A 24,922-nucleotide genomic window follows, 5' to 3' on the forward strand; every position below is an offset into this window, starting at 1 on the left:
CAAGTGTTCTGCAGAGCTCTCACTCTGTTTTTTACGTTATAAGAGTATGCACTACAGACAAGAATTTTATCCCTAATTTTTTTCCCTTTTTATTTATATATATATTATATATATTTTTTTTACAACGCAATATCTCACCTTGTCGTACCCACTCGGACAAACTTGCCAGTCAGAGTTTGCCACGTTTGAAATTTGCGCGTATGGGTCGGTTTACGCGTCAACTTTAGGAAAGGAAGTTATGAATGGATTACGTGGCGGAATCTTATTAGTTAAAATTGGTGTTCAGTGACAGACAGCGGAATCACCGAGATGTGTCTGAAAAGAGAAAGTGGAGTCGTTACGGAAACAGCGGAGTAAAATGCGACGGCTGCGTGGTGTTCTGCATGCGAGAGAGGCCCCACACGGTCACTGACGTGGCAACCTCTGGTTGCATGAGTTTAGTGTTCGCAGTTTTCCAGCAAACAGCTGACCAGCCTGACCCTCAAGAAATAATAATAATAATAGTAGTAATAAAAGAATAGGCAGGTGTTAAAAAGTTATTTATGTAATGCCAAATAAATCGGTTTCAAAAATGGAATGTTTTATGAGCAGGTTTTTCTTTTTTCTTTTTCCTTTTGTTGTGCTAACAAACCTATTAATGACTATAGATTTAATATTTATTTAGTTACATACAATGTGCTTGATGATTTAATGTTATTATATATACTATATTTATTGAACTTGGATGACATGAGAAAAGTTCAAACGATGAGGATATTTTATGAATAAAATTTACTTTATTCGGTTTATCTTTCTCAATCCAAACAAACAATTTGCTTCTTACCATTAAAAAAATTTTAATATAAATAAATAAATATTTAAACAATATGGGATTCATTTAGACTAAATGAGCGAGAAATGTTCATCCAACTGTCAAAGTGATGCTTGAAAGGTCATAATTCCAGCAAATTTCCAAATATTTTAAGGTGCAAAACGTTTGTTTTTAAAAAAAAATAAAAAATAAAAATTAAAAAAAAAAGCCTAAAAGAGACTTCAAATTGTGACTCATTAAGCGAGACCCGCCAATAAGAGTCGAGATGCCACGTCACACGTCATGGGGTGGGACCATTAGCGTTTCTCATTTAAACCACGTATTCGTTTTTGTTTTTCTTTTTTTTCGTGTGATCTTCTTCTTCGATTGCTAGGGTTTCTCTTTCTCTCTCGCTTGGTCTTATGGATGCCCTTGATTCCGTCGTTGATCCTTTGCGCGAGTTCGCCAAAGACAGTGTCCGCCTTGTCAAGCGCTGCCACAAGCCTGATCGCAAAGGTTGGCTCTAGATCTATGGATGTGTGAACATTTTTTTTTTTTGGGTCTTTTTTTTGGATTTGGTGAGGCTTTGGGGGGTTATGGTTGTGATTTTGATTGAGATTGATGGATCTGTGTTGCAGAGTTCACGAAAGTGGCGGTTCGGACGGCGATCGGATTCGTGGTGATGGGGTTCGTAGGGTTCTTCGTTAAGCTCATCTTCATCCCCATTAACAACATCATCGTCGGATCCGGCTAGGTAATTCCAAATTTTTGTTTGATTAATGATGCGTGGTCAATTGTTGTGGGATTGATAAATCTATTACTTCTAATTTGGGATCTGTGGTTTGCTTGGTTATCCTATGGATTTAATTTGTATTCATTTGTTTTGAAATCTTTGTTCTCGATCTTGGTTGCTGATGATGCATGTGATTCATTGTGAATGCTGGATTATATTTAATGCAATTTTCTATTTTTTTTTTTTCTCAAAGGCTTCTGATCTTGGTTGATTCCTTCTTTGGCTCTGAGAGGAAAATTGGTGTTTCTTTCGCTGTATTTGATTTAGTCTAAGTTATTTTTTTAGGTCAATATAACAGGTTTTCTCAAGGAGAAAAAATGAAAAAAAGTTTGATGATTGTTGTAAATCAACCTTTCTCTCTTAGAGTGATCTTGAATTTAGGAATTCAAGTTGGGCTACGTTTTGTTAGACATGAACATCATTGTTGTCACTGAGAGGAAAGCAAGTTTCAGACTTGAAAGTAAACATGTAAATGTAGATGCAACAATGTGGTGATCTATATCTAGCTTTTTTTGTACCAAGCATCTGTATGAAGCACTATATTTATCTCATTAAGACACTATTACAATATGCAGATCTGTGGATGGTCATGGAAAGTTAGGGTTTGATATTGCTCTTACATAATCTGTCGAATAGATATTCAGATGAGTGAGAACTAAGATGGAATAGACATTAAAATGCCCAATGTAGCTGCTTCAATTTGATTTACAGATTGTTCTTCTTCCATCATTCAGTATCTATGGAAGAAATTTTATTCTCATTATCTATGTAATTAGGAAATTTTGGTGTGTTTAAGGAGACCTTGTAAAAGTTGACCTTTTTTCATTTATTGCTATCATTTTTATATATGCTTGATTTAGGTGTTGAAAAAATTCATATTTGTAATAACCTCTTAACCTGATAAATTGTATAGTGGCCCTTTTGTTGGAGTAGCATGCTTGTTACGAATGGTGCGGACCTTACAAAGATCTCATCTTTTGTTTAGTGAGACAGGGAATAAGCATTGGCATGTCATTACCTTTTCTCTAGTGAGTCCAGTTTGATCAATCATCATTTTGTCTTAAGAATCAGTTTGTGAGGATTGTTCATCTTTGTATTTAAAATGTTCAAAAAGAAAAGTAGTACTTAGTTTTACGTTTGGCTGCCTTCAATTTCCTTGCTTGCAAGTTTCATCTTTTGATATGACTACCAGAACTCCTTAGATCTCCATTAACTTTGATGTAATGAATCCCGGATGTTGTAGACGTTTACCAAGAACCTTCTCCTCTAAGTTCATTTTTCTCTAAACCCTTTTGGTTGCTTGACCATGTGATGTTCACGTCATTGTCTTTTGAATGTGTATTATTGAAGAGAAATTATATCAGCTCAATGAAATCATTTTTGTATTTGTAGAGGTCCTCATAATGGAGGCCTGGAAAATGAACTATTTTGATAAGGAATATCATTCCTTCATGTGAAAACACACACTTTTACTATTTATACTCCCTATTATGATAACATACTCTGATACTGTGAAATGATTATTGATCCATATCACCTAGTTTGCACCACCGGTATTTGTGTGGTTCTCTTCATTTGGTTGTTAAACATAAGATACATATGTGTGCATTCACATTATTCTTTGGCTCTGCACTATGCATCTGAAATTTGATACAATTGATAATTGCATTGAATTCAATGAAAGATTTAATCGTGATCATATCATCAGCACTCAAGTGATTCTCTTTTAAAATCATGTTTCTTCCGGACAATTTTCTGCCCTATTATTTTTATACTCATTCCAGCTTATGTTCCATTGGGGTACAGCAACAATCAAAGAAATGCTTCTTTTTTTCTCATGTTAAACCTACTTTGGTTGCAGGTGTAGAACAGACCTTAGGGATTACCTCAAATGTTTGCACAACAAGGCACCAGCTTCCTCCAATGCTTTCCAGAATAGAGTTCAATGCCATCATTTCTTTCTTCCTCATGACCTCCCTTCCTAAGACCTTGTACTTTTTTTTTGTACTTAACACTAGGTTTTTGACCTATTTTACATAAAGTTCATGGACAAGGGTGGCTAGTTTCTGTTGTTGAATGTTTTTCCTTATTGATGCATCATTTGTGATTTAGGCCCCATTTGCAGCATCTCGAACAGGGCGCTGGCTTATCCTATTGGTGTTACAGCTTCTATTGGAAAGAAATACAAAATTATCAAATTTGATCAATAGAATAAACTAGAAAATCGTCAACCAGGGTAATTGGTGGTCTCATTCATTGAGGTCAAGCTAAATAGAATCAAGTCCATATAAATCAAGTCTTTTTGGAATTGTTCCTTGCGGCAAATGAGTGCCAAGAAAAGCCAGGATGCGTAAAAATGAAAATGCAAGTGTTAAAACCATCAACGTCTTCTGGAAAATCCCAAAATATTAAAAAAAAAAAATGACGTCACATGTTGTCTAATATATCTAATGCATATGTACTTCTAAACTTTACAAGGCATAGATCCGCCAAGAACACGACATAATTGAAATTTGAGCAGACAAGAGAGATGCCATATAGGGGCTATATGGCATCTTGTGCAGCCCCTGAATTTTGGTTACAATTAGAGATACCAAAAACCTACTAAACGTTTTTGATTTAACATGAAGCTTAAATCAGATAGTAACAGGATGTATAGTCATCAGAACACAAAATACGGATACATAACAAACAGGGAGTGCAAGGAATTGAAGATTAAGATCAATCTAAAAACTAGTACAGACGTGGAAGTAAGCCACAACATGAAGTACAACGTCATCGCCTGCTAGATATACTGAAGGAACTCACCTTCATTGGAGTTGCAACGACAAGCGGGGCCTCGGGGGAGTCGGTCATTGAAAACTTCTCATGCATGAATCGGCTGTCCACAATTGATTCATCCTTGAGGACAATCTTGTAGCAGTAGCAGCTCTTGAGGCCTTCCTGGTTCCTGTAACATTCATGGTGGCTGTTCTTTACTTGTTGGAAGTTCCAGATAACGCTGAACTTGCCCACTGTTGCGACTAGATGCCTCTCCTGCTTGCCATTTTCAGTGACCTGCACATAACGTACGTGAGAATGCATCTACTCCAGGCTTATCAAATCCATATCATTGCATAAAATCAGAGCCTACACTAGGTAACCAGGATAACAGAAATTTGATATATCTAAGCAGATAAGAAGCCCAGCCTAGGATGCTAATTTAATGATTTTACTGTTTGATTAATAAGTATTCTTAATCTCAGAGCTAAGCACTACAAACGTTGTTATAATTAATAAGTATTCTTAATCTCAGAGCTAAGCACTACAAACGTTGTTATAATAATTTACATACAGGTTCTCGGATAATACAATTAGAAATATGACCACACAAAATTACCATACATTACAGGGATTGACATTTTTGTGTGTAACAATCTAATCCAGATATGGCATTTACACAGCAATTTCTTAATGCCAATCAAGAAAGACTCCTTAAATTTACATAATGAGTTATGCATCAAGTCCTCAGGAATTATAAAAAGCTTTATAGATGTATGAAATATCAGAACTACAAATACCATCTCTGCTTTGCCATTTACATTATGGAAAAATCTATTATAAGAATCTTTTCATTTTAATTTAGAGTGAGACTTAGATATTGGATGATAAGTTAAGAATTATCAGCAAGCATTTCACTCAGTATAGTTTGCATAATTTAATATCAACATATGGGCTCTCATAAAGTAAAAAACTAATGTATAACAAAATCACTCTTGGAAAGAAGAGGAGAGCATAATTAATTAAAACCATGCAATTGGGTTATTCCTAAGACAAAAGACAAGATGAGTATTCATATGATATAAACAAGAACAATTTATAAGCATAAATAGCACAGCAGTATGCAGCTTATTTGTTTCTATATTCTAATTCAATAGAAATAGCATTTAAATCAAATTATGAACGCTTACCCATGAAAACTGCCCCTTTTGGAACTTCTTGTCCTTTCCAGCAAGATGTGAATCCAAAGGAGTGAGCTTCAAAAGCCTTGGCGCAGCAATCCTATTCCCCATCCTGCCACTAAACCCAGACTTCTCCTTCCCATCCTTGTCCTTGAAGATTGTGCATACAAGGATCAAATAGGTGTCAGTCGTCCCCAAAATCCACTTCCCATCATAAGTAACATCCACATGAGTGATCGGAGACCCGAGTCCTGGAAAAGCAGTCTTTGCCATTCTCATCGAGTTCTTGGAATACAGCCTAATCTTCCCATCAGTTGATCCCACAGCAATGGATCCATCACCAGTAGAAGCAAAACACTCGAAGTCTGTGCCCCTAGAGAACTGATGCCCCTGCGTCCAGTGCAAGACAGGCGACTCCATTGAATTTGCAAGATTCTGCACAATTCCTCTCCGGTCTCGCATGTCCCAGCGACATAACCGATTGTTATCCAGCCCCAAGAAGGTGGACTCTGAAGGATCCAACTGTGCTCCCTTGCTATCATTGGTGATATCTCTCATTGTGATGTCAGTCCCGTCCTTCTCAAACTTCCATTCAGTGACGACCTTCCCGGTCTCAATGTCAAGCTGGTGGACACCAGTAGCGTGCGGCTTCCCAACGGTTGCAGGGCTCATCAACAGCATGTTAGTCTCGGCCCTCATGAGCAGGGCCTTCTTTGGGGTCGAATACTGAACACCTTTGCCTCCATCTGAGAACTTCACAGAAACTCCCTTACCATGAATTCCGTGGCTGAAGTTCTTCACCACCTGAATCCCTGAATCACCAACCAAGAAGCTATTATCAAGCACCCCAAGTGCAAGGCTTTGAATCCCACCACCACCAGTCTCCTCCTCGAACTCTTCCAACAGATCCTGCCCGACGGCCACAACATTGGGGCTCTTCTCGAAGCTCTCCTCAGCATCCTCCCAGATGGTATCGTCCGCCACCTCCGGCTTAGCCCATCCCAAGAAATCTTTCCCAAAAACCTTAAGCCTACTGGTATCGTTCGCCTCACGATTGTGCGTATTCTCAAAGAGGCAATCTTGGTAGCGGCTGAAGAATCCATGGTAAGCGTCCGTGGAGAAGAACTTCAGAGCCCAGACGCCATCAGCGACAAAGTCGACGCGACGCTGATCAGGGAATGGCTTGAGCTGGAGCTCGGGGCTAATGCGGGCGGTGATCTTGGCCCCGACCTTCAAGAACCATGGCGGCGCCTTCCAATTCCCTTCCTCCTGCTCCTCCTCCTCATCATCATCATCATCGGAGCCAGACGGATAGCGAGAGAAGGAAAAGAAGGTGACCTTCTCGGAGGTGATCCATCTGGCGGTGGGGGAATCGCCGCCAATGTGGAGGTAGAGTTTGACGGCGTTCGAGATATTAGGGTTAGGGTTTGGAGATTTCGAAGGAGATGGAGAGGCCTTTGAGGAATACTTGAGTTTCAGTGCTTGAAGCTTGGCATCAACATCATCGACGGAGGAGCGGGTTTGGGTTTCGGATCCGGATGCGCGGGCACCCGAATCCGATTGCAGTGTCTCTTCTACTGCTTCTTCTAGTTCTTCGAATTCGGAGTCGGAGTCGGAGAGGCTGAGACCCTCGCGGCTGTGAGATCCGCCCATGGCTCCGGCGAGAGAAACACAGATAGAGAGAGCAACAAGAAGAAGAAGAAGAAGAAGAGGGCAACGGAGATGATTTGAAATTCAAATTGGGAATTTAGGGATTTGGAAACGTTGGTGTGCGGTAACTTGTTCCTCAGTGTACGTTTAAGCAAAACGAGTCCAACAAACCATGTGGATGATTCATTGATTCCTTTGGGACTTTTTCACATACACCCTTGAAATATTACATATTTTTACTATAAAATCTTAACGTTTGTTCATAAAGAAGTACATGATTCAAATTATCCTGGTTGAATTCAATTCAAAACAAAACACTTTCTTCTGTAAAAACAACGAATTCTTTCTTCTTGTAATTGTTGCTCTTTGCCGATGCAATTGGTATCAGAGCTATTGGAAGAAGAAATGAATGACGGAAGTTATATATCCGGCAATCTGCACAACGAGGGAAACGTTATGTCCTCGGTAAAGCTTTGATCAAGGCGGTATTCATTCATTTTGTAAATAGTAACACACCTGAGCTAGAATACCATTTCCGGTTTGGCCCTCGATTACCAAGCCCACTGTGAGACCAATCATTGCCCAAGTTCCATTAATGGCCTCGATCCGACGTTGTCTCTGGATAGTATCAGAAATTAATCGATGTTTCATGAGAATGCCAGTAAACGAACTAAATAGAAACAATGAACTTTCATCTTGAGGATTACACTATAATCAGTGGAAGAATGGCCAGTGTATCAGCCACAGACAAGCATATTGTAAATCATTGATTAAACAACTTACTTTGAGTTTCTCTCTAGCCTTGATTTCTTGCATTTGTTTGGTGGCCAAGCGTTTTGCTTCCAGAGGATCGACCATTATTATATTGTCATTTGAAGTTCTTTTTCCTCGCGGCGCCTACGCCATCAAAATATAAAACATTTGTCTCTCAGTAAATCAAACAATATAAGAAAAGGAATTTTAGTCATTGGTTTCATATCAACAGGATAAAACAAGCAACACAAGTTCTATTTTCTCACATTATAACTGATGAAGAAATTTAAGAACCGGCATTGCTCATGCAACATGTTGGCTCACAATATTTGAGTGTAGATGCACCCAAAATGAGCTGATAAGATAAATACTTTTTGGCCCAAAAAAAAAACTAGTCGGAAGGACAAGCAATTCAAGTGATTCACAATATTGTCCACAAACAGGATTAAAGATATTACTCAAGCTGTTGTCTACAATAGAAATACAGTGTGTGTATCATGTTTTCCGATTAAATGCAACACTTTAACTTAATTCGATGTTAATGAAGTGCCTCGTAAGTGTTGATGCACTCGGTTTCAGACAAAAACACAAGCTCTTGTTCATCATGTCTAGAAAAAAAACAGGCACATATATATGTACAACTTAGATTTAAATGCCTCACCAGCATTCTTAACGACATACATCCAATGGCAATCAGTACACAAACATTAACAAACTAGAATTTTCTAATGTTATAAAGGCTACTTTGAATTGCTTTGCAACAACAAATGAACAAGCTTGCTCCTTTAATAATTTGGGATAGATGTTTCTACAAAATAATGAAATAAAATAATCTCTACCAACAGCAAGGAATTTCAAATCGATATTATTAGATTGGTAGAAGAAAACAAAAAACAACAATGAGAGTTAAAAAAGAATTAGCCAAACTTATGAAATGTTTGATCAGTGACTTTAGATGCAAAACTAAAATTTAAAATCGTGTGAATGACTACAGGCTATTGGCGTAAATCTAATTAGATTGTAGTATTTCTCCAAAGCATAGCTAACTAAATCCAATCCTATTCAAACCAAAAATTATCGGATTACATATAAAAGCCTTGATTCGTACATTTGCATTTGCAGTGACTTGCAATGTGTGCCGGCTGCTCCTCAAGACAACATTATTCAGCAGTTGCTTGCCCTGTGGTCTCCATCTAGCATGAGAAAAAAAGCAGAAAATCATTGAAGAAGGCGGAATTTTAATGTTAAGCCATGATATAATTGGAAGTTTACAGCATACAAATAGATTTTCAAAATCAGTTGATCAAAATATGTGAAAGAAAATCTGCATTTACACTTGTACAGAGAGAATCCTTCTATAATCCAGAAGACCAAAAAAAAAATATATCGAGTAATGTAAGAGGTAAAAAAATAACTTCCCACAGAACTGAGCTTTTTAACGATGGGTTCAAGAATGCAGATATCCATATGAAGGAAGACTAAGTAAACCTGAAGTACATAAAGTTTTGCCAAACCATGGGTTAACAAGAAGATAAATGTCTGGTAATTGAAGAAGCATCTAAGAAGCAAGTAAAACTGACACACAATTATCCTCCTATAGACGAAAGTGGTAAAATTGATTGATTGCCAGTTACTGATTATTTTTTGTTCCTAGCTCTTCATGTCCTTGGTTGCTTGATGGTTGGTATTACACCATGTTTGCCTTGTTCATAATATAATACCATTCTAAATGTGAGAAGCTTCTATGTGTAAAATTATCTCACAGAAATCTTATAGATCAATCAAATGAGAAGCAATAACATGTATTATATGCATCTTCCTTATTATTCTTTAATTCTTTCTTCTATCTTTCATTTTTCATGCGCTCTTCTAATTTTAGTAAACTTGAAGGTTATAAGATTGGACCATATGTTAACAAGAAGATCAATACTCGATAACTGAAGAAGCATTGAAGACAAATAGCTTAACATGCAAATATTTTTCTAACAATGGATATTTGACGATAGCTGTAAGAAGACTTGGAGATCAATCACAAAGTTTTGTCGGATCATGCATTACCAAGGAAATGAATAATCAATTGAAGAAACAGCAGAACTCAATGAACGCAAATATTCTTGGGAATGATTTCAAGAAAGACCATATCCAATGAGGTAATGTTTGTGATTACAAACTTATTACAAGCTTTATTCAATCATGTACTGACAAATTTTGATTGGAAAAGAAAAGGCAAATAGAAATTTAATAGATAGCAAATGTCCCTAACAACTGTTTCAAGGATACTCACATCCACATGAAGGAAGACCGAGTAAAAACTTGGAGTTCACATAGTTTTGTTAGATCAACTAAAAACAAGCAGCAAAACATCAGCCCATGGAAGAAGAAAACAAAACTTAAAACAAAAGTAGCAAAACAGATCTTCCCAGCAATGATTTCCAAACTACCTATATTCACATGAAGAAAGACACAGACTTGAGAAAACTTAGAGAAGACAAGTATGTTAATATTGAATGGTGCCAGGTAACACAGCAAAACTCCAAACAATGATTTCAAGAATGTCCATGTCCATGTCCATGAGAAGGAAGACTAGCTAAACCTGAATATTGGACAATGATTTTCCAAACAATAACACCAAGAATACTCATATGCATTATATGCATACAAAGGAGGAATAACTAAACTTGGAGATGACATGGTTTGTGAATATTGGATAATGGGGGAAACAATAGAACTTAAACTACAGATATCAAGGAATTTTAAAAATTAAAAATAAATAAATAATAAAAAATAAAAAATAATTTCTAAAACAATGAATTTAAGTATGCCCATATCCATATGAAATAAGACTAATTAAACTTGGAGATAACATAGTTGTTTAATATCTGATAACAGGAGAAGCAAAAGAACTCAGAACACCAAATAATACAACAAATCTCCCAAACAATGAATTCATGAGTGCTAACATAGTAACATCCACATGAATTAAGACTGGTAAACTTGCACATGACAGAATTTGAGAATATTGGGCAATGGTTTCAAGAATGAAGACTAATAAAATTGAAAGCAGAAGTAACACAAAAACATTCCCAAACAATGATCTCAAAAATAAACACACATCCATAAGAAAGAAAACTGAAACATTGCTGAATTAAACATGAGTATTTGATGGTTTCATACCTGCAAATTGTGTGAGGGTGTGAAGAACTGCTAATTGTGAGTTTGATTGTGGATGAGCATGGGGCAGCATAGAGTGCCAGGAAAGAAGAGGAGCCCATCACAAGTTCACCCTGCTGATTGAAGCCTCTTTGGGAAGTTGGGAGCTTTATACTTTTTCCCCTTTTTTTTTTCTTCCCTGTCTTTTTTAGAGAGAAAGAGAGAGTCATGAGCTGATAGGTTATGGATATCTGATCTGGTTTCTTCTTCTTTATTTTTAATTTTATTTTTAATTTTATTATTTCTCCTTATTATAGGTGAGAGTTGGGAGTTATGTACAATAATTTGTTCTTTTAATATTAACTCCAATGTTTAAAATGTTGGTGTCTCAACTTGAGTAAGAAATGTGTTACTGAATAACAAGTGATTTATCTATATTTATAATAAAAAAAAATAAATTATTGAGATTTGTTGTAAAACAGCAAATATGTTCATCATACAGAAAATATGTGTTTTTATTGAGATGATATTTCATGACTTAATTTAATTGAGTGGATATCATAATATATAATTATTTTTTATTTTGAATATCGAATTTTGATTTATATCATTTTTGTTACTTAACTCAAATTTGCATTCACCAATAAAATACTAAAAAGATGACATATACCAAATTTACATGCTAGCAACAATTTTGGCATATCATTTGCATATGTGAATATATCACGTCATCAAAGAGAACCACAAAACCACTCTTACTGATCTATTTGTTAAGTTGACATGGCATATACGAATTAGTCAATAAAAGTGCACACATGATTCTCTCTAATAATGTGTTATATTTGTATATATAGATGATGAGACAAACTAGTATTTGTATGGTAAATTTGGCATACACGTTATCAAAATTTTCTTAAAATTATCTTAGTATCATCTTCGTAAACATAAATTAAAATTGAGTGATCAAAATAATACAAATTAAAACTTAATGTTTAAAATAAAAAATAATCATAATGCAGTACCACCAAAAATATTTATCATAATTTAATTACTAAAAAAATTCATCAGTACTTTTATGATCCCAAGCTTTTCCTTTAATAAATGTGGACCAACAATCCTAACCAAAACCTCCTCTATCTTTTTTATTTTTTTTAAATATGTCTTATTTGGTCATTTTAGTGTGATATTTTGAAAATATATTAAGAATATCACTTAAAAAAAAAAACTCATGATGACAAACGCTTCACCGACATCCAAGTGATGGGCCAATTCATGCTGGTGCAATTTTACTCAAGCCCAACACAGGATTAAAGCACATGAGTAAAATTGCAAGATCATGCCTAATAGCAAATTCTTGATTATTTATTTATTTATTATTATCATTTTTTATGGAGCAGAGTAAATTTCTCCCATAGAAAAAAAACATAAATTGTTATTTTCTCCTCATTTTATAATTAAATAACAAAATTTTAAAAAGCAAAAATGTTTTGTAAAGATGATTTCAAAACCATCGATGAAAATAGAAGTGTTGCATAAATTTATAAAAAGATTAATTATCAAAACATATTTATTATTGTACCATATATATTTATTATTAAGAAATGTTTGATGAATTTTTTTATATGCTAAAGTAACAAGAGTTATATACATACATGAGTGCTCATGCACTCGAGTCGAGACTTAATCATCCAGCTCTCGCATCATCATCCGGTAATACGGGATTTGGGCAATAAGCCCGCACCTATAAGTAGGATTCATTCCACCACTGTATCTAATAAAATTTGATTTTAAAAACTCTTAAATGTCTCACACTCAAATTTTTGTAATAGGGTTAATTCCACCTATATTGTATAATTAGTTTTTTAAATATATGCTAGTAATATTATTTTGATATTTTTTTTATATACTAAATAATATTATTATTGAACTATATTTTATATTTAACAATAGATAGGTCCACATAATGCAGAGTTTTTATTTATTTGTTATGAAGAAGAAAAAACAACAATAATTAAAAACTTAAGTTATGTGAAATACTTGGACTTTCAAAAGAACGTTGGACTTCCAATATATTATATAATTATTATGCTACTCCTCTTTTTAGAGATATGTTTAATTAAAAGTTAATACAAAAAAAAGACTCTAATGCGAAAATTCTTGAGTCTCCATCCAACCCGGTGCTTTGGAGAAAAAATTTGTCCTTTTTTCCTTAAATTATTGTAGTTGACTTTGACTATCAGAACACCAAGTAATGTTTAATTTCCACAAGGACCACTATTCTAATTCCAACTATTTTTTTTTTTCCCAAACATAAAGCTTATTTTGGTACCAAATAAGACTAGAGGTGGGCACGGCCCGTCCGAAAAACCGGCCCGGCCCGGAATCGGCCCGCCGGTTCAATGACCCGGTGGGCCGGTTCATTGACCGAAACCGGCCCGTACTGTAGACGGGCCGGTTACGGGTTGGGGTTTTCCCAACCCGTGACCCGGCGGGTTGACCCACCGGGTCAAAACCCGATTGGGCCCGGCGGGCCGGGTCATACCCGGTTCCATGGGATTTTGGTCCAACCTGGTTCCATAAATTAAAAATGTAGTTTTTTTTTATCCTTTTTTAAAATTATTTTGATATATCTTAAAAATTTTTAAGTTATTATAAATTATTTTAAATTTTTTGTTGTTTGAGATTAAATTTAAAAAATATTTTGCAACTTATTTATATTTATTTATATTTTACACTAAAACAAGAAAAATCTTTAGGTCAATTGGTTAATGTTATTTTCCCATGTGAGAGGTCCTAGGTTCAAACCCCATCCATGACGGGTTCTGTGATAAGCCGGGCCGGGTTTGGTTCATTCACTGAACCGGACCCGGCGGGCCTGCCGGGTCAACCCGGCCCGGCGGCTTTCCTCTGTAGTACGGGCCGGTTCCGGGTCCGGCGGGCCCGGTTAACCGGCCCGTGCCCACCTCTAAATAAGACTCACCTTATATATTTAAATTGACATTAATTTTTTTTAAAAAAAAATCATCTATTTAAAATTTTTTAATGTGTCTAAAAAAAATTATTATACAAATAAGATAAAACACAAATTTATATAGTTAGCCAGCCTTTGATTTAGCAAAATTAACCTCATTGACTTTTTTTTATGTTATTAAGTGATTTCGAGGTTCAATTTCCTATTGTTTTTTGAAAAAGTGGATGAACCACATTCATTAATAAGAAAAGAGTCAACAAAAACAAAATGAGCCATAGGCTCTACAAAAAGCAACCAACCATCAGGAGTGGAAAGAAAAAAAGAAAAAGCCCAACAGGGAGGGCAAACATAAGGACCTAAAGGAGGAGGAAATCCTTCAGGACAACAACGCAGTAAGGACTAGATCTCGCCCGGGGAGTTTGGTCTCGAAGGCGGGGCAGACTGCACCTCGTCAATGGGGCTCAGGAACTCGAGGCTTCTCTTAATCTTCGACAAAGGATCTTAGAGCTTAGCCTTTTTTGGCTTAGGCGCTGCATTGAACCAAGAAATTAACAATCGATCAATTTTCAAAATAATGGATATAGACGTGAGACAATTGGAATTAAAGATGCGCGCGTTCCTTTCAAGCCAAATATTCCAATTAATGGCTCTCACGAGCAAACCCCAAAAAGGGAGTAAGGGCTTTGGTATCTTTCTCCTCCAATCCCCCCAAAGGTCCTTAAGGGACCTGGGAGGTTGACAAACACCAAAAAGTTGGTCAAAATAATTCCATATATGCAAAGCAAAAGGGCACTGGAGGAGGAGATGATCGGCGGTTTCAACCTCCGCATGACATAAAACACAAGTAGTCGATCGAAGGAGATTACACCTGCGCATAGCTAAATTTTCCAGGGTCAAGATTTTATTGTCCCAAGCTAACCAATTGAATAGATTAATCTTGCTTGGGCAAGCACTCTTCAAAATAATGGGAGTTTTATGGCAACGCAAGCCTCCATAGATCAGGAAAATGTAGAAAGACTTCACAGTAAAAATGCCATTTGCCGTAAGAATCCAAGATTTTTCATCATTTTCAGAAGAGATACGCGATGCGGTGTTGTTGATAAGGTTAATCCAGTCTTGGTGATCACACGAGGAAGTCACCTGCCTTCTGCTCATGAAATCCATAATCGAGTCTTCCTTCCTGAGGGCAAATTGATAAAGGTGAGGCCAGATGTCAGCTGGGGCACGCCCCTCAACCCAGCTATCCAACCAAAACAGTGTGGTTACCCCATTATGGATCTGATGGGAGAGATTTTTCCTAAAGGCCGGAAGGGAATGCAGAATACCATTCAAAAAAAAAAAGATCGCCTTTTTCCATGCTTGTGGAACATGTTCCACATAGGGAAATTTCTGTAATAATTTACGCGAAGAATGTCCACACCACACCAATGTGCACCTGAAACAATCTTCCACCACCATTTACCAAGAAGAGCAATATTAAAGGTTTGAAGATTAAGGATACCCCAACCCCCTTGGTCTCTAGGACGGCACAGATGTGCCCAAGAGACCAATCTGATTTTACATTGATGGGAGTCAAGGGCCCGACCAAAGAAAATCTCTACGAATCTTATCAATGCTCTTAATGACCCAAGCAGGAAGCCTGAAGATCGACATCCAATAAGTAGGGATGGCCGAAAGAACAGAGTTTAACAGGGTGAGTCTTCCCCCCAAGGAAAGAAGTTTAGATTTCCAAGAAGCAAGTCTTGACCGAATTTTGTTGATGAGGATATCCCAATCTTGTCTTCGAGGTCTACCCCCAGAAATCGGAATCCCAAGGTATGTAATCGGGAGGGTACCCGAGGAACAGTGAAATGTTCTAGCCAGAGCGTTGTGGGGTAAACAGTTTTTCTGGGCAGTATAAAGACAAGTTTTAGCAGAGTTAACCTTAAGACCGGATAAACCCTCGAAGATGTAAAGGATAAGCTTGATGATACGAAGGTCTTCACCTCCCCATTAGTTAAGATGAGAAGATCATCAGCAAAATGCAGATTACATCTCCTGGTTCCAGTGTCCCCAAGAGCCACCCCATGCAGAATACCCGAGAGTAACGCATTATTAAACATGGTGCTTAGGACATCAATCACCAGGACAAAGAGGAGGGGGGAGAGGGGATCTCCTTGCCTTAAACCTCGGCAATATCTAACATACCCACTTTGGCAACCATTAATGAGAAATTTAGCTTTGGTAGAAGTGAGAATAGAGCTAATCCATCTTATCCATTAGTCACTAAAACCCCTAGCTTGAAGGAGCTCCAGGAGGAACTCCCAGTCCACCGTATCAAAGGCTTTAGCAAAGTCAACTTTTAGAATTAAACCCAGAAGCCTAAGCTTTTGCATGTAATAAATGAGCTCATTCGCAGTAATGATGTTATCAGTGATGCACCTCCCTTTAATGAACGCCGACTGAGACTCATCAACCAGGGAATTAATCTTGGATCTCAATCTATTAGCTAGAATCTTAGAAATGATCTTAAGCGAGGAGTTGATCAAGCTGATGGGGCGGTAATGCGAAGGATTATCATGGCTAATTTGAGTTTTGGGGATAAGGGCGATGTTAGCTCAATTGATTTTTTCTAAGTTGGCTCTCCCCCAGCAGAAGTCAAGTTTGAAGATGTCATTCTTGATGATATCCCAATATTTCTGGAAGAAAAAGATCGGGAGGCCATCCTGTCCAGGGGCTTTATCACCGTTTAGCTCAAAAACATTGACGCATTTATATAAAAGAAAATATATACATTCAAATTAACCAATATTTATTTCATTAATCAGAACAGGCACAATTTACATAAATTAAAGCATGATCACAAAACCTCTAACCATTCCTTAATCTCTCCATACATGCATATAACTAGTGTTTTGAGAAACACTTATTACATCATAGATAAATCTATATATAAACACACGCTTGATCCTTGTCTTAAACTTTGGTAGTGCGAGGAAGAAGACTATCAAACATGAAAACATATTGATCTCCTTCTTCATCAACAATCCCATGGCTTTTTCTACACTCAAAGTAGTACACAGTGTACACTGCCCAGACATAGGTACTAAACAAAGACATCAAAGCTAAGAAACCAACATTAATCATCATTAGGCTTTCCACCTTCATAAACCTTATAATGAACATAAAAGCTCCAGTCATGGCCATCGCAACAAGAAAAACAAGAATAGTAACGGCACACCCTTTCTTCTCGTTTCCTTTAAAGAGAATCACAGCCTTTGAGAAAGCTCCAATTCCATAACTCTTCTCATTCACTGTCACCACAAGACTAACTTGCCACCTTGTTATTATATAAATGTATAGAGACAAAGCTATGAAGGTGATGCCCATGCAAAGGCTTGAACTCTTGGTCATAAGCAGAGCAACCCCAATAACACTGAATAGCAAGACTTCAAAGCCTATATTAAAGATGAGTATGTATAACTGAGTGATGAGAGTTTGATACCATCTCTTTTTGAAGACCTTGAGTAATCCTTTTGCCGATAAAGGTTCACCGGAGTAGGCTGTGGTGAACGTATACGTTGCGGAGATGGTTAGAATGAAGGAGAAGATGAAAGAAGTGAAAAAGATGACCGCTTGGATGATGGTGTATTGCTTTAAGTCTTTGCCCATGGAGATAAGGTTTTTGAAGAAGTTGGGGCCTAGAGGGACATTAGGGTCTATGTTGTTGAGGATGAGGAGGAGTTTGGAGGAGAAGTCTTGAATAAGAGGAGTGGTGTAGTTGGTGTTGGCTATGAAGGTTGAGATGGAGTAGATGAAGGTGAAGATGATGATTGGGAGAGTGAGCTTCAAGCTCTTTGTTAAGAGCTTGAGAGCTTCTTTGAGGATCTTGCCAAGGGTGTAGGGTGGTTCATAGGAGTCCTTCATGGCCATGGAGATGAAGCCCATCTTGATTTCCTAATGTATCTTTTTGTGTTTGTTTAATTTGTGTGGTTAGTAATTGGAGTATATATGATCAATGTTTTTAAACCCGGACCGGACCGGCCGGTCCGACCGGCAAACCCGGGAACCGGGTCACAGTCCGGTCCGGGTTTCTATTAAATGTTGACCAAAAACTTGAACCGGTCAAACCCACTCAAAACCGGTGAACCGTTTGACCAGACCCGGTCAAAACCCGGTTCAACTATTTTTTTGGTTTTTATCAAAAAAATAAAAGAGAGAGAGCTTGGCTGTAGCTCTTCTCCACCCGTCTCCGTAGCTTCCCTCTTTGGCCGAGCCTCTCCCCACCGGACCATCATCGGACCTCCGATAGCCACCTTAGTAGCCGCCGATAGCCACCGGACCATCACCGGACCACCGCCGGAGGTGAGTCAAAAAACTAAAAACCCTAGATCTAGATCTCTTTTTTCTTTTTCTTTTTTAGTTATTTCATGTTGTTGTTGTTTTATTTATTCATTCTTTTGTTTTTGGTTTTAGTTTGTGTTTTTTAGTTTTGAAGTTCAGGAAATGTGAGTTCTTTGTTGTTTAAAAATTTTTAAATGAATTGGCTTGTGATTTAGTGTTTTTTTCTTTTTATTTCTTTCTTGGGGGTGTTGATTTTGTTTATTGTTGTAGTTTGTGTTTTTTTGGTTTTTTTAAGTTCGGGGAATGTGAGTTCTTTGATATTTAAATGAATTGCCTTGTGATTTTTTTGGTTTTTGATTATGTGTTGGTAACTTGGTATGAGTTGAAGATTGTGAGGAAAGAAAAGGGATTTGTGATGTTAATTGATTAGAAAATAAAGTTATTGGATGACAAAGAGAATGGAATTTTTTTGAATACTTTTGAAGTTGTTGGATGTTCTTTCTTTCGTTTGTTTTTCTACTCATTTTTTGTGTTTTTTTGGATTGATTTTTGATTATTAGCATGAATTAAAGGAAATTTTATTGATTGATTAGTGTGAGCTAATGGAAATTTTATTGTTGATTGATTGGCTAATAAAGTCATTGGATGTTGAAGAGCATGGCATTTATGTACTTTGAAGTTACTGAATGTTGAAGAGCATGAAATTTAGTGCTTTGTAGTAATTGGATGTTCTTTTTCTATCTTCAGTTGTCCAATTTATGAATTAATTGCTCAAGTTTTTCATTTTCATTGATTTTGATTATTAGCGTGAACTAAGATTGGGTGGAAAAGAAAGGAAATTTTATTGTAGATGAATTGGAGAATAAAGTTGCAGGATGTTGAAGAGCACTTCTTTGCTAAATTGTTCATTCTGTGTAGTATATTAGTGAAGTTTTTTGTTTGATTACTTGAATGAATGGCTCAAGATATATTTATTTATTTAATTTTTCTTTCTTCTAATTCTAGTCTAGGATACAACAAAATGGATACCACCGAAACGGAATCGACACCGTCAAATGAAGTGCAATCAAATACAACCGGTGCACATATTCGACAAAAAAAAGATATTGCATGGAGATATATTAGTGAGGCACAAAAATTCTCAAGGAAAGAAAGTTTTTGATTTGCACTTTTTGTCATAAACAAAATGCGGGTGGAGGGATCAACCGAATGAAACAACATCTTGCGGGATCAAAAAGGCAATGTTGATTCATGCAAATATGTACCTTCGGATGTTCGATTTTTTTAATGCAAGGATCATTGAAAGAGAATGCTCAAAAAGGCCAAAGAAAAGAAAGGATGTTTTTGGTGATGTCAATCTTTTTGGTGAATCAATTCATGAATTTGAAGGTGATGATGTTGAAGATGTTTCCGATCAAGTTAGCAAAAGAATTCCTTGTGTGGGTGCAAATTCTAAAAGGGAAAAAGAAAGGCCTCTTGTAGTATTGAATCATATTTCAAGAATGGAATTGCGGATCCCTACCCAACCTAGCATAAAGGCTTCCTTGCAAAGTAAGGAGAAATGGCATGATACGGATATGTCCATTGCTATGTGGTTTTTATCATGCTTGTATTCCATTGAATGCCATTAATTCTCCATTTTTTTCCAAGTTGCAATTAGCAAGATAGCAAGTATGGGCCATGGATATATTAGTCCTAGTTATCATGCACTAAGGGTTAATTTATTAAGAGATTGCAAGCAACAAGTGAAGCTAATTATTGATACTTTTCAAAGAACTTGGGCTGAAACAGGATGCACTATCATGGGTGATGGATGGACAGATAATAGACAAAGATCTTTGATCAATTTCTTGGTGTACTCTCCTAAGGGGATTTCATTTATTAAGTCAGTTGATGCTTCAAGCTTTATTACAAATGCCGAGACATTATGCAATCTTTTTTCTGATATTATTGAAATGGTTGGGCCTAAAAATGTTGTTCATATGGTGACAGATAATGGAGCAAATTATAAGGCTGCTGGAAGGAAAATTAGAGAGAAATATGTTGACATTTATTGGTCTCCATGTGCTGCTCATTCAATAAATTTGATAATGAAAGACATTGCCGAAATGCCAACAGTTCATAGTTTGGCAATTCTTGCTTCAAAGATAACGGTATTTGTCTATAATCATAAGTGGGTTTTGAATTGGTTGAGAACGCAACCAAAATGGACAGAAATTATCCGTCCCGGAGCTACTCGGTTTGCTACTACTTTTATTGCATTGAAGAGCTTGCATGACCACAAAGATTACTTACAATCTTTGGTCGTATCTTCTGACTTTAAAAAGTTTCTCAATGTTCCAAAAGGGAGAGAAGTTAAGCAAATTGTTTTGGATGAAAATTTTTGGAGAAATTGCTTGATAATGGTGAAGATAATGGGTCCTCTAATTCGTTTATTACGGATTTGTGATTCTGATGAAAAACCGGCAATGGGTTATGTGTATGACGGCATATATAGGGCCCGGAAAGGCATCAAGGAATTATTTAAAGGAAAAAAACACTTGTACAAGCCCTACACTTCCATTATCAAAGAACGGTGGCATAGAACTCTACGAACGGGTATTCATGTCTTGGCATATTGGTTGAATCCGGCATTTCAATTTCATGAGCACAACTTGTGCCAAAAATTAGAAGTTCAACGGGGCATACTTGATGTGATTGAGCAACAAACATTGTTTAAAGCAAGTGACTTAATGGAAGAGATGAAAATATTTAGGGAAAGGCAAAAAACTTTTGCTCGACCACTTGCTTTAAGCACTAGCAAGACTACAACTCCCGGTAAGAATGAAATTATTTTATTTTAACTTGAATAATTATATTTCATTTTTGAGTTTTTTTTATTGATTGTTCAACATATTAACATGTGCAATTTTTTTCTTAGATGAATGGTGGAAATTCTTTGGTTGTGATGTTCCTAATTTGCAAAAGTTGGCTATTAGAATTCTTAGTCAAACGGCTTCTTCTTCCGGATGCGAACGTAATTGGAGTGTATTCGAACGTATACATACCAAGAAAAGAAATAGGTTGGAGCATCAAAGGCTTAATGACTTGGTTTATGTTCATTACAATTTACGGTTGCAACATAGGTAAGTAAGTTTATGTTATTGCTTTGATAAAAAAAAGAAAAAATTATACATGAGATTGATTTGTTTTTTTTTTTTCTCATTAGGTTGGCTTCAAAAAAAAGTCTTTATGATCCAATTGATTATGAATGCATTGATAAAACGGAATTTTGGGTGGTGGAAGAGGAGGTTGAAGGAGAACTTGCCTTTGATGAGTTAGAGTCTATGTTGGAGGAGCAACCAAGAATTAGTGAAGAATCAACCAACTTTTCTAAAGGTAAATTTTATTAGTTTTTTGAAATATTATCCTTTAATAACTAATGTTTTTCATACTTAATTATATATATATTTTTTGAGGTATTGAAGATGACATGGTTACCGTCGAGGAGGATGATAATGCAATGATTGATGTTGGAAGAATGACTAGCAATGATTTAGATGAAGAAGATTGGCTCACATCTCCTCCAAAAAATTAAATTGAAATGTTTTGATATGTTTAGTTATGTTATATATTGTTGGATCGGTGGCTTTTACTTTGATGTTTCTCAAAACATTATTATGTACTTTTGTTATGTTTTGATATGTGATATGATGTTGCATTGTTGTGGAGTTTTCTTATTTCTCAAAACATGACATGTATCTTTTATATGGTTTGTTATTAACTTATTATATTGTTATGAACTATGTTGTTATGAGTTATGTTGTTATTGTTGTTATGTTTTATAGAGTTGTATTTTTTATGTATTTTGTCATGAATTTTGATGTTGTTATGTCAGTATTATGCAGGAAAATAAAGTACAAAAAATATTTTTATAGTGGATGTTATTATTTATATATATATATATATATATATAAAATATTTATGACATCATCCGGTCCGACCAAAACGGTTCATCCGGTCGGACCGACTGACCCATGACCCAATGATGAGACCGGTTCACTTCCCGGTCCGGGTTTAAAAACATTGTATATGATGAAGAGGAAGGTCAAGGGAGGGAACTATACACCCTGTATTTTTAATTAATGGAGGAATTGACTAATTAATAATGGTGTGTTTCCTAGCAAATGTGATAAGATTTTGAATGGTGTGATATATAGGGATGTGTTTGTTTATAGATTGAAGAAGAAAAGTCAACAAGTCAAGTCTTTGATTTGTAACATCTTGGCCGGTGCAGTATATTGATGTGCAATGCAAGGGTCTTAGATTACCATTGAAACTTTTATATTGATGTTCATTGCTGTATATTGATGTGTAATTCAAGGGTCCTTCAATTGGTGCAGTATATTGAAAGCGTGTGACTTGACTTGATTTGATTTGAATTTTTGGGTGTGATTTGAATTTTTTTTTTTAAATTAAAGGAGCTCTGAAAGCTTTTTATTGAAAGGAAAGGCAAGCAAAAAGTTACAAAAACAATAAAACAACTGTAAATAAAAAAAATACAGCTAGAAATCAAAGGCAAAACTTTTAATACATTTCATAATCCAATATGGTAAATTACGACTTTGAAGTAAAAAAGTTAAACAATGGAGATTAATACCACGTAAAGCAATCTTATAAGCAGGAGAGGCCCATGACTTAAAAATAAAATAGACATGAGGATTGACTACAGAATTTAGGATGTGATTTAAATTTGGAGATTCATTATAAGATTGCAAACGATTGATAGCTTTAAAGGCCTCAGCATTAGTGATAAAGAGGTGTGATTTTAATTTTTGAGTTAATTTGGTTTAAGGCTAAATCTGAATTAGGATTTGAAGACAAATATAAAAGTATCCTGACTTATTAGGTCTTTTAATTGATCACTGTGAAATTTATCTCTTTGCTCATGATTCCCAATGTTTTTATAGAACATAAAAATGTGTGTGTATATATATATATAATTCAACCATTTATCTGAGCAAAATAAAAATATTAAACCCATTAGCATCTTAATTTCTCATCCATATGTAATATAAAATTAATTTATCTAGCCATTTTACTATTTGGAAAATATTAAAAATCTCTCTCTAAAAAAAATTGATAATGTCAATCAGGCCGGCATCGACACTCAGGTGATGGTTGAGCTCTCGCTTCATGTTGGTGCGATTTTGCTCACGCTCAGCATAGGATTAGAGCTCTTCCCTAATTGACTAAGATCATGCTTATTTTTTTAATTTTTTATAAATTTTCATAAGATGAATAAATCACAAATGCATTAAAAAGAAGAAAAAAGTATAGAAGTATAAAAACAAGACAGATCCGTCTGAAAAAATAAAATAAAAAAATGATCATGCCTAATTTTAATCTCTTGCTTTGACTATACTAGATGTGTGTGTATATTCCACTGCTATTTATAGAACAAAGTTAATTCTCCCCCAATTAAAAAATAATATGCATATATTAATTTTTCCTTGTTTTAGAATTAAATAAAAAAAACTTAAAAAATAAGATGTTTAGAAAGATGATCTCGAAAGACTATCTATGAAAATAAAAGTGCTGTAGAAATTTTTAAAAATAATTATTAAACTATATTTATTATTAAAATATTTGGTGGACATATATTGCATAAAAGGCCTATAAATAACAATGTAAATCTCAGGGTGGACAATTTCATTCTACAAAACCCGAAAAGACGGAATTTGGACATGCACCAGATGTTGTTTGAGGAGCGTGAGATTAACGCAATACATTAGATTCCACTGTCTATTAGTAACATATCAGACCACATTGGCGGGTAATTTAGTAAAAATGGTGAATACTCTGTCAAGAGTGGATACCATCTTGCATTATATCCTCAACACCAACCGCTGCCTATTCAACCAAATGAGTGGAATGAAGGCTGGAATCTTAATATTCCTCCAAAAGTACAACATTTTCTATGGCGGGCTTGTAAAAATATTTTGCCAACTCGGACCAACCTACACCGACGACACATAATTCAATCGAATTTTTGCCCATTACGCCATTCAGAAATAGAAACAACCCTCCATGCTTTAATTGAATGTTCTTTAGAAAAGCAGATTTGGTCCCTTGCTTCAACATATTTCCTCCTGTTAGAGGCTGAAAGTTTCTTATCTTGGTGGTCCTCTTTGCTTCTCCAGTCATCGTCAACGGATTTGGCGAATGCCGCTTTGATTTGTTGGACCATATAGAACTTCCGGAATTATGCATTTTGGAATTCTCATCACTCTCCTCCGACTGTCCATCTTCATCAAGCCACACAGTTATTTAGTCAATGGAGGCAACCCCAAGAATGTCCGTAACCACCTGGATGAGCTGCATCAGCTCAACCGAGATGGTCCACTCCTCCCTCGGGTCGTCTCAAATGTAATTTCAATGCAAGTTTCTTATCAACATCTTCTCCAGCCACCTTCAGAGTAGTTATTAGAGACAAAGGAGGAGTTTTCAAACAAGTTATTCATGGTTCTCTAAATTTGACAATCAACTCAATATTGGCTGAAGCTTTGGCG

General features: G+C 35.9%; 5 protein-coding genes across 6 annotated transcripts; 2 read left to right on the forward strand and 3 right to left on the reverse strand.

Moving 5' to 3' along the window:
• Positions 1 to 1,150: 1,150 nt before the first annotated feature.
• Positions 1,151 to 3,701, forward strand: LOC120266574 (protein transport protein Sec61 subunit gamma). Its single transcript, XM_039274213.1, has 3 exons — positions 1,151 to 1,306; positions 1,429 to 1,544; positions 3,445 to 3,701. The coding sequence occupies exons 1-2, from the start codon at positions 1,213 to 1,215 to the stop codon at positions 1,542 to 1,544; spliced, it is 210 nt and encodes a 69-aa protein (XP_039130147.1). The 5' UTR covers positions 1,151 to 1,212; the 3' UTR covers positions 3,445 to 3,701.
• Positions 3,702 to 4,174: 473 nt separating this feature from the next.
• LOC120266570 (protein CYPRO4-like) lies at positions 4,175 to 7,276 on the reverse strand. Its single transcript, XM_039274211.1, has 2 exons — positions 5,534 to 7,276; positions 4,175 to 4,640 (listed from the first exon to the last, which is right to left on the reverse strand). The coding sequence occupies exons 1-2, from the start codon at positions 7,175 to 7,177 to the stop codon at positions 4,359 to 4,361; spliced, it is 1,926 nt and encodes a 641-aa protein (XP_039130145.1). The 5' UTR covers positions 7,178 to 7,276; the 3' UTR covers positions 4,175 to 4,358.
• A 60-nt stretch (positions 7,277 to 7,336) lies between these two features.
• On the reverse strand, positions 7,337 to 11,207 carry LOC120266573. Its single transcript, XM_039274212.1, has 5 exons — positions 11,102 to 11,207; positions 9,036 to 9,120; positions 7,958 to 8,071; positions 7,691 to 7,792; positions 7,337 to 7,609 (listed from the first exon to the last, which is right to left on the reverse strand). Exons 1-5 carry the CDS (start codon positions 11,197 to 11,199, stop codon positions 7,565 to 7,567), a joined length of 444 nt encoding a protein of 147 aa, XP_039130146.1. The 5' UTR covers positions 11,200 to 11,207; the 3' UTR covers positions 7,337 to 7,564.
• A 5,796-nt stretch (positions 11,208 to 17,003) lies between these two features.
• On the reverse strand, positions 17,004 to 17,975 carry LOC120267171. The gene has a single exon (XM_039274870.1). The coding sequence runs from the start codon at positions 17,973 to 17,975 to the stop codon at positions 17,004 to 17,006; it is 972 nt and encodes a 323-aa protein (XP_039130804.1).
• A 2,082-nt stretch (positions 17,976 to 20,057) lies between these two features.
• Positions 20,058 to 22,092, forward strand: LOC120267759. 2 transcript variants are annotated; one of them, XM_039275434.1, is made up of 4 exons: positions 20,058 to 21,188; positions 21,292 to 21,496; positions 21,580 to 21,749; positions 21,830 to 22,092. In XM_039275434.1, the coding sequence occupies exons 1-4, from the start codon at positions 20,174 to 20,176 to the stop codon at positions 21,946 to 21,948; spliced, it is 1,509 nt and encodes a 502-aa protein (XP_039131368.1). In that variant the 5' UTR covers positions 20,058 to 20,173; the 3' UTR covers positions 21,949 to 22,092. The 2 variants fall into 2 exon arrangements, with proteins under 2 accessions (XP_039131368.1, XP_039131369.1); XM_039275435.1 differs by having other exon boundaries at positions 21,839 to 22,092.
• Positions 22,093 to 24,922: the final 2,830 nt, after the last annotated feature.

Source organism: Dioscorea cayenensis, chromosome 8 (genome assembly GCF_009730915.1).
Source record: "Dioscorea cayenensis subsp. rotundata cultivar TDr96_F1 chromosome 8, TDr96_F1_v2_PseudoChromosome.rev07_lg8_w22 25.fasta, whole genome shotgun sequence".
Taxonomy (NCBI): Eukaryota; Viridiplantae; Streptophyta; class Magnoliopsida; order Dioscoreales; family Dioscoreaceae; genus Dioscorea; species Dioscorea cayenensis.